Genomic DNA, 8,618 nt, shown 5'->3' with positions numbered 1-8,618 from the left:
CTGCCTGTTTGTTGGCTGCTCGACTGCCAGGAAATGGAACAAGAAACTCCGCCGAGTTCCCGTTTTTCCCTGTATTACACATCAAATCACCGGAGAGACACAAATAACAACTTTGGCTTTTTCATTCCTGCATCTATCAGTCCAGTTCTGTCTCTTTAGATCTGAAAGATTTTCATCATCACCACTGCCAGCACCACCTCCAGACTCTGCAGCCCCTCTGTCCTGAGGCCCCCAGACTCCACAAGACAGATAAGTAGTGCGGAAGGTCCCCTACTCAAGGATGATACTCAGGGCTGAACATGTCACAGCTTACTGCTCTTTGGAGAACCCGAGGCTGTTGGAGAGCAGGAATTCCAGTTCAGCAGTATCATCAGTGGTCTCCACTGGCACATTGCTCTTTTCCACCGGGGGTGTGTAATTCTGTACTTCATGTCTGGAAGCTAGTATCCTTGAAGTCCCGTTGCAGGAACATGTCTCTGGTTGATGGTAAATACCTGGACAGGAATTGGGTTGGCAATGACTGGGGACATAGTATTTAGTTGCTACGGGACTGGATTCTATTTGATTACTAAAAGGATTATTAGCCATGCAGCAGGTCTGGAGACAGCTGCTACTGCTGAATCCATGACGAAGGCCTAATTTAGCAATAAGGGGCTTCCCAACATTGACTTCCTTTCTTTCATCCATTGTATCTTCTATTCCTGGATACTCATAGTGCAAGCAAACAGTGAAGACCAAGTGTTCCTGCAAAAGAGGAAAGGGGCACAGGGAGCAAGGTTATACTTCCTCCCCAGGTAAAGAGTAGGAAACACGTGAAGAGGCACAGCCTACCAGAGAAGGAGACTAACCTTTTTAGGAGCTACAGACATACATCAGGCAAGGCCCTTTGATTAATATGTGCTCCTTGGATGGGCTTTATTTCTAGAACAACTTACATTGCACCCGCTGGCAAAGAACAGCAGAGCTATCAGTGGTGTCCAGCACGGATGTTCATGCCACAAAGATACAGGAACTTGACAGGGCCACAGTGCGCTGAAGTGAGAACCTTTCCAAAGCTGCACGTCCAAAAACACACGTTGAAACGTAAAGAGATGACATGTAATGTGTTTGTCTCCTACTGGTGACTTTAAGATGCAGCTCTGCTTCAGGGCATTCTCACTGTACTACAGGGCGTAGGCCTGCCTTCACCGCATGCAACAGATGCTCCTAACAAAAATAACTGTCTTGCCAAAGTTCAGCATGGGTCCAGAACACACCAAGTGCCTTGCATGATGGCATCAGGACTGCATATGCATTGATGGACTGGCTTTTAAAGTCACCAGATTGTGCTGTTAGGCACTTTTTCCCTCTGAAGAATGTTACTTGCTATGCAGACAGTACACAGCTACCTCAACAGAACTGCAAAGCAATGTTAGGATTAATCTAAGTGCCACAACAAGGCTGTGACGAATAATGTGCACTTACCCTTAGTTTCTGCAGTGAACTTAGCCTGGTGTAGAGGCAGTGCTTGGGAAGGTCCTTTGACACTAAATAGCTTCCTGTTTCCTCAGGAGTTCCTTTATTGGCCTCTTTAGGATCCACATCCAGGTCCTGTTACAAGAAAGAAACGAGAACTTAATTGAAGGTACAGAATTCATACATCATAAAGTAGTCAGCAGCATATCTTTTTGTCAGGTCAGCCTCTTCTTCAATGGAAGGAAACCACACTCTGATTACCTGCCAAAGCTGCCCAAAGCACTGTTAAGTCACAAGGAGAAGGATTACTATTTTGTCAGTAACATTTTAGTCGGTTACTCTCTTTTCGGTTCCTGTCAAACTTGCTGCACTTGCTTCAGGGTTGCTCTTTTTCACCTCACTTCAAATGTGAAGTATAGTACTACAACACTAATTCTGTGGGCTAAAAGTACATGTCTTTATTATGCACATTAACGCAAATCTTTTATTCATAAAGCACCAGAAGTGTCCTGTTTGTTCTACCTAAAAAGGTTTTCTGTACCAGGTCCTCCTTTCGCAGACATCAAGAAGGGTCTTCTGCCCCAAGGAGTTTTTCATTCTGCTCTTATCCTTCACTTTACTGTGATCAGCTGGGTAACATTGATGGAACTGGACAGGACCACCAAGGTGGAAAGAACTGTGAAACAAAAGCTTGTCCTGCCAGGTAGGTAAGTCCTCAGCTCACACAGGAGCTACTGACATTCTTCAAGTGAACAAATACTTGGTATTGGACAATGGAAAACAAAGGAGACTTTGAAAAAGATGGCCCCAGATTCATTTTAGTGTGTTTTATACATAATAAAAATATGCATTAAAAAGAAAAAGTCTGTGTCTGCACAGACACACTTGTGTAAGCACCCCATTTCAACAGTTTAGACCCCACAGAAGATGCAGTTTGACCAGGACAGCCCAGCCAATGTTCAGCGTCAGTGGAGGGGGAGCACCACGACACCAGCAGGCAGCACTTACGAGCGCGAAGTCTGTAACGTAGGCTCTGCAAACAACTATTTCAGGTGGCTGCTTTACTATCCGCGTGTAGATTATCATGACATTGGAAAACTCGGCTGCAAACCCCAACTGAATCTGAACACCGCATCTGAATTCAAGATACATACTTTCGGGAAGCTCTGCAGACAAATAACACATGGTTACGTTCCAAGTACAACTCACATTTTCTATTTTTTTAATGTTGTTTTTAGATGCTGAGGCTTTAAAAGGCGCACACCTCTTGCTCCTGCCCTCCCTCTACCGATCATGTATTTACACCGAAGCAAAGCGGGATGGAAGCGCACCAGGCTGGTAGCTGCCAGAGAGTGTCGACTCAGCTGTGGCTGCCAGGCCCCTTTCCAGTCTCTCTGCAACTAGTCCGGCAGCTTCTACTGCACCAGCATAGAGCTTAGTGACCCACGAGTCGGTTCACACGCCTGGAATCAGTCAAGTGAATACGCTATGTGTCCAGTGTACAGGAGACACAGCTACGGCAGTGTAAGAACTTCAGAATTAGACAGCAGACCCAGTTTCAGGCTCATTTTTTCCTTTCCTAGCTTACACACCCCGTCACAAAGCCTAGCCTGCAGCATTGCTCTTTATGTTTCAGATCATTCCCAGTCCACAGGAGTATGTCTGAAAGTGCTCAAGGGTTGATGACATCGTTCTGTGTCTGCTTTGTACCCATTCTTCTACCCCCACTGGCAGTGGATTATTTCACATTGTAACAGATACACCTTTACACAAATATAAAAGGTATGCTCTTCCCAAATTCCAAACACACGCTCTTCTATGCATGGCTTAAAACAAATAAACCATAACATGATGTCTTTAAAATTCTGCTTTGCATTTCAGTCATTTAACAAACACTTAAGGGCGTGATTCCACAAATGAAAATCACCACCTGTGAAGGAACGTGCCTCCACGACTGGTTGTCTGAGACGTGCCACCCCAACCCCCTGCCAACGTCACAGGAAGTGACACAGACATCGGGATGGATTCACCTGTCACCTTGTTTGTTATAATCTCACACAGAGGAACACCCCAACACACATTTCCAGGATCTGCACACACGAAAATTCAGACATGAATTTGAATTTCTTCCATTTCCAGTCAATATGATAATCACTGACTAGAGGTTATTAGGGAAGTACACCCTCTTATTTCCTCGCTTGTGGCAGTAGCATCACCTGAAGGCAGACTGTACCATACCATGAGCTTTGGCCCACTGGAGGTTCCGTGCCAGAGACTCGGCAGAAGACATGGTTTGTCGAATGGGATCGGTCAGTGCCCTTTTCTCAGACAAACTGCTGCGGATCTCCAGAGCTTGCTTGCCTTTGGTAAGGTGACACTTGCCCATATCTAAAAATAAAATGCATATAACTTCTTTCAGAATCAGTGCTGCTGAAATCCTGCCTGCATTACGTACACCCCTGCAGTGTTGCCTGGTTGCCATGGTTATGCCAGTGTCAGCACTTCCATCAAACCTATGTTTTCAGAAGCATTCACTGCTCAGCAGTTCATTCCCTAAATCCACAACAGCATGTCTGCTGCCTGCAGAGAATCCCGAGGGCTTTGCACGTGTCCGAGTCAACACACTCACGTTCTTCCAAACCAGTTGGGGGAATATCCCAGCTCTGATTCCATAAGGTCCTAATTAAAACGGCTAATTTCAAGAATGTGAATACCACCTCTGGAGGGGATTTCTAAGGAACTGGAGGCAAGTGGAGTATGTTAGGCATCAATAAACAATACTGTTTATTTAACATTAATTAACTAATGAACTGAACAGCAGACTGCACCCTCCCCAGGTTGGCAGGTGATTAGAAACTGGGGTCCTGGTGTCCGCTTGTCATGCGGACACTGCTTTGGAACATTTTCAGCTGCCATCAACGCAGCAGCGTGCTCCCTAACACCTAGTATCTGAGAGCAAGGGGTGTCGTGCTGCCTGACAAATCGATCTTCTCTCCACACTGAGTTCAAGACGAGATAACAAACACATCGTGCATCAGAACATCTACAGCGTGTGGCCTGGCAGTACAGACAAGGCAGAGCCAGCCATGTTTTACAGGACATCTGGGGAATTTTGTTAAAAATGTGTAAACTTCCTGTGGCAGCTGAAAGGCTGACTGGTCTGCGACCACTGCAAAAGGCAACTGCCTGTCTGCTCTACACCTGTTTTGGACAGGCTGACGGTGGGAGAAGACAGGATAAAAACTGAAGGCAAATGCAACGCCCTGGGCAAAAATAATAAATTAAAAAATCAACTTCAGCCCTAGGCTTTGGAATAATCATTTTACTTTTACCATCTACAGATCCTATTTCTTCAGGATAATTCTGAGATCTTCAGAAATTTAATTTTTCACAGAAACTTCATGAACAGGCTTTAAACATGGCACAGTAAGTTTGTTTTGTGGGGTCTAGTAACCAAGAACCACCCCGTTCCAATTTACGTGTGTGGGGTGTGCTGGATTCCCACTGCCATCACTGACACAGATCCCATACGTGTAGTCAGCCAGTCAACCCATGATCCTCCCCTCAGCAGAGCATGGGCAGGGCTGTCGGGTTAATCCCAGTGTTCGTTTTCAGCAGCCTGCCCTGCCAACAGCAGAACTCCACTCTGCATCTGGGACCCTCCTGGATTTTCTCTGCTTTTTGGATCCCTGTCAGAAGACAGGCTGGGCAAAACCCCGAGACAGGCAGCTGCACCCAGGACACACCAGGTACACCCAGAAACCATATCAGAACTTGGCCAATTAGGTACGATCCCTATCTGGCACAGACAGCTCTCTGTTAACAGCCGTGCATGCTCCTCTGTTCCAAGCAAATGTTCACACAGAAACAAAACATTTTCCCTCAAGAGTTTTCACCTGAGCACTTCTCCCAGCAACTACAAAAGACCATTACTGAGCCAGCGGATTGACCTTTATCATGCATGTACACCTTTTGATGGAGAGCAAATAATTATCATCACTGCAACACCCTGAGGGAGGCAGGACAGAGTTAATCATTTAATTGAAAAGGGAAACGATGAGACCACAACTAGCAGCTGATACCACAAGACAGCACAGTAATTTTTGTGGATGGACAATTCAAAGCTCCAGGCAGAAAGACACCTGGAACAAATACGAATCATGGAATCACAGGATGGTGTGGGTGGGAAGGGACCTTAAAGACCATCCAGTTCCAACCCCCCTGCCATGGGCAGGGACACCTTCCACTAGACCAGGTTGCTCCAAGCCTCATCCAGCCTGACCTTGGACACTCCCAGGGATGGGGCATCCACAACATCTCTGGGCAACCTGTCCCAGTGCTCCCACCCTCTGCGGGAAGAACTTCCTGATATCTAATCTAAACCTCCCTGTTTTCAGTTTAAAGCCGTTACCCCTTGTCCTGTCACTCCAGCCCTTGGGAAAGTCCCGCTGCAGGTTCACTAAATGTTCACTAAGAGCAGGGTGTACAATTGATCACTACAGAAGAAGCTGAGATCCCTTTAGAACATCATGGTCTTTGTTCATGTGCTGCCCAGTAGAACCAGCTTCTTGATAAAAGCTGCTGTTTTAACAAAATGCAACAAGAGAGCTTAAAGTAGTGCAACACATTTGCCCTGGGAAGGACTTAAAGAAAGTTTTCAGCATTGCAAGCTGAGAAGGCTGTTAGTGCAACAAGCTGGAGTTCACCTTCTGCAACCTCATCGAGCAGTACAGTAATCTTCTTGTCCTCCAACAAACGGTCCTTCAAGAACTTCATAAAGATTCCATTGGCCAACCCCAACTGCTGAATTTCAAAAGCTTCTGCTCCTTGGCACCTGCGAGATCATTGGTATCAGACAAGGCACAAACATGGAAGCATCTGCACAATTAAGAACGTCATGAGGACAAAAGCAGCAAAGTTATTATGGGAATGGGGGAGGAACCCTACAACTGGAAACCAAGCTGGCTCTAAGGCCAACCTGCTCTTCACATTCATTTGCAAGCAACTCACCCTGGGAAGATTTCACTTATGATCAAGCCACAGACCAGAGCTGATGGCAAACTGTTCATATGAGGAGCTTAAATTTCTCATGGAAGACCATTAAAGCTCTTGACTACTGCTATTCAATGGCTTTTGCACCTGACAAACTGGCGGTGAGAGGTTATGCAGAAAGCTAACTAAGTAACCTTTTGAGATAGTTTCAGCTGCAGCTTAACTTTATTCTTTACACCTAGAATAGAAACACAGGGGCCAAGTTATATGCTACTCCTCCAACAATTCAGTGATTTATATTTCTAATACATTCTTTTCTTGGAAATGCACTTGCATTAACGGAGCAGACACGTGACTGAAGGGAGTGCAGCACATGGGTTCACAGGCTGCCCTGCGGTACTTGTCCTTCTGCGCAAACTCACGGTGTAGCACCGGGAACGTGCAGGACAGAACTGCCCCTTCCCCAGCAGCGGAGAGAGAGAGACTTTATGAGGCTGGGGGTAAAACCTGCTTTTCTTCATTTCTGATAAACCACAGTCAGGCAGGTAGAGCATTGCTGCAAGTAACCAGTACAACAAGATGAGGAACACCACCCCGCAGCTGCTGGTTTGCTGAATGCAGCTCTCTCACTGGAGCCACCCCGTACCTGTGTGGGAACGTTAAATCCCGGGAATCATTACAAATGCATTTCCACAGTCAGTCAGACATGGAAAGATGCAAAGAATGAAGTAACACAAATAGCATGAGGACAAGATATGGACACACATTACTAGTCCTCAGCCACCACAGCTAGTATTTTGCTGTACAAGATTAGCTATACAGTCTCAGTGGTCACTTCTGGCTTCAAAACCCCTGTGGCATAGTAGAGAGAAGCTTCCTTACGTTGCATATCCAAAAACAATGTTGGCCGTAACCTTCAGAGCATCTAAGATAAGAATTGTGTCATCGTATTCATTTCTGCAATAAATGGAAACAGAAAAAAGTAAAATCATAATTTAGAACTAGTAATGGTAACAAATTCTACAGTTGATCAAAATAGAAAACCAGCATAGTTCAGAAATTCAAAAGGTCAATGATTTTTCTTCTCTCCTACAATTCTGGAATGAATCCTGACTTCTAAAAGACCAAAATCAGCACCAATACTCTTCCTGAAGACAACGTAAGGACACAGTCAGGTCTCACACACCACCTGGGTGACAGCAGGCTGTATTAGCTAACAGTTGGGCTACATCTCTCCGAAAACCACTCCTGGCAACCATCTGGTTTAGGTTGTAACAAAAAACACATGAATTTAAAATTGGACAGCAGGTTGTGATGTGACTTGGGTCCCTGGCATTTTGTTAGTGGTAGGGTTTAGAGGTTTGACAAGCAGTAAAGCACTAGCACGTTTCTATTATGAAACGTTCCTTGGAGACCAATCTTCAGAAGTGCCGACTGAAGAGCCGATTTCAAGTGCAAGTTATTCACGCACAGTATTTTCTTAACATGGAAAGAAAATTGTACTTTGTTTAGAAAAATCTGATTAACTAGTTGATTTTTAAGCTCTAGACAAAGATACAACATCCCCAGCATAAATGCAGTGTGCAAAATCCGTGCCTCTCAAGAGTTCTAAAATGAGCACTCACTGGAGCCCTCTGTCAGACTAACATGCCTTTGATCACACAGATGAAGATGGTTAATGATGCAAGGAGAAAGGGTCATTTTTCTGCTGTAAGATGCCTAATTTCTCCTTTATCTCGCAAGAGTGACGCTTTATGACTTTTAAACAACAACAGAAGTCACTCAGATCAGGAGGCAAGTCTCTGCCCATGGAAACAAAGTCTCATCACCAGCTTCACATTTCCACCCAAGGCCAAAGGCAAAGTGAACACTGGTGACTTCAAAAGCAGCTGGTGCAGGCTGAGACTGCTCAGAACCATAAGGCAAGTCTCAGCCTAGACTAAAGATCCCAGCCTCAAGTCCAGCTTTCTCTCAATATCTCTTGCTGTTGTCTCAGGGCGGCTCTCTAGTTCTGTCTGTCCATTTTCAAAACCGGCTCAGTTTCAACCGGCTGCTGCAGTGAACAGACTGAATTTCACAGCTGTTTGCCCAACTACAGCCACTACACACTCTCCCTCTGTCATGAAGCAAACCCATCACACAAGCATTTAATGTCAGCTCTCACAGATCAC

General features: G+C 45.4%; 1 protein-coding gene across 1 annotated transcript in view; it reads right to left on the bottom strand.

Moving 5' to 3' along the window:
• Positions 1-309: 309 nt before the first annotated feature.
• The window catches only part of MALT1 (mucosa associated lymphoid tissue lymphoma translocation gene 1), a gene marked incomplete at its 5' end in the record, with an annotated part of 29,038 nt that continues 20,729 nt past the window's right edge, over positions 310-8,618 (bottom strand). Inside the window, 6 exons of the mRNA XM_010161068.1 lie at positions 310-744; positions 1,465-1,590; positions 2,464-2,621; positions 3,694-3,843; positions 6,162-6,289; positions 7,330-7,404. Coding sequence (XP_010159370.1) covers positions 310-744; positions 1,465-1,590; positions 2,464-2,621; positions 3,694-3,843; positions 6,162-6,289; positions 7,330-7,404 — 1,072 coding nt within the window. The remainder of the gene's footprint in view (positions 745-1,464; positions 1,591-2,463; positions 2,622-3,693; positions 3,844-6,161; positions 6,290-7,329; positions 7,405-8,618) is intronic.

Source organism: Eurypyga helias, unplaced genomic scaffold (genome assembly GCF_000690775.1).
Source record: "Eurypyga helias isolate BGI_N326 unplaced genomic scaffold, ASM69077v1 scaffold8181, whole genome shotgun sequence".
Classification (NCBI taxonomy): Eukaryota; Metazoa; Chordata; class Aves; order Eurypygiformes; family Eurypygidae; genus Eurypyga; species Eurypyga helias.
Note: the sequence above shows the minus strand (reverse complement) of the source record. Positions and strands in the feature narration are given on the sequence as shown.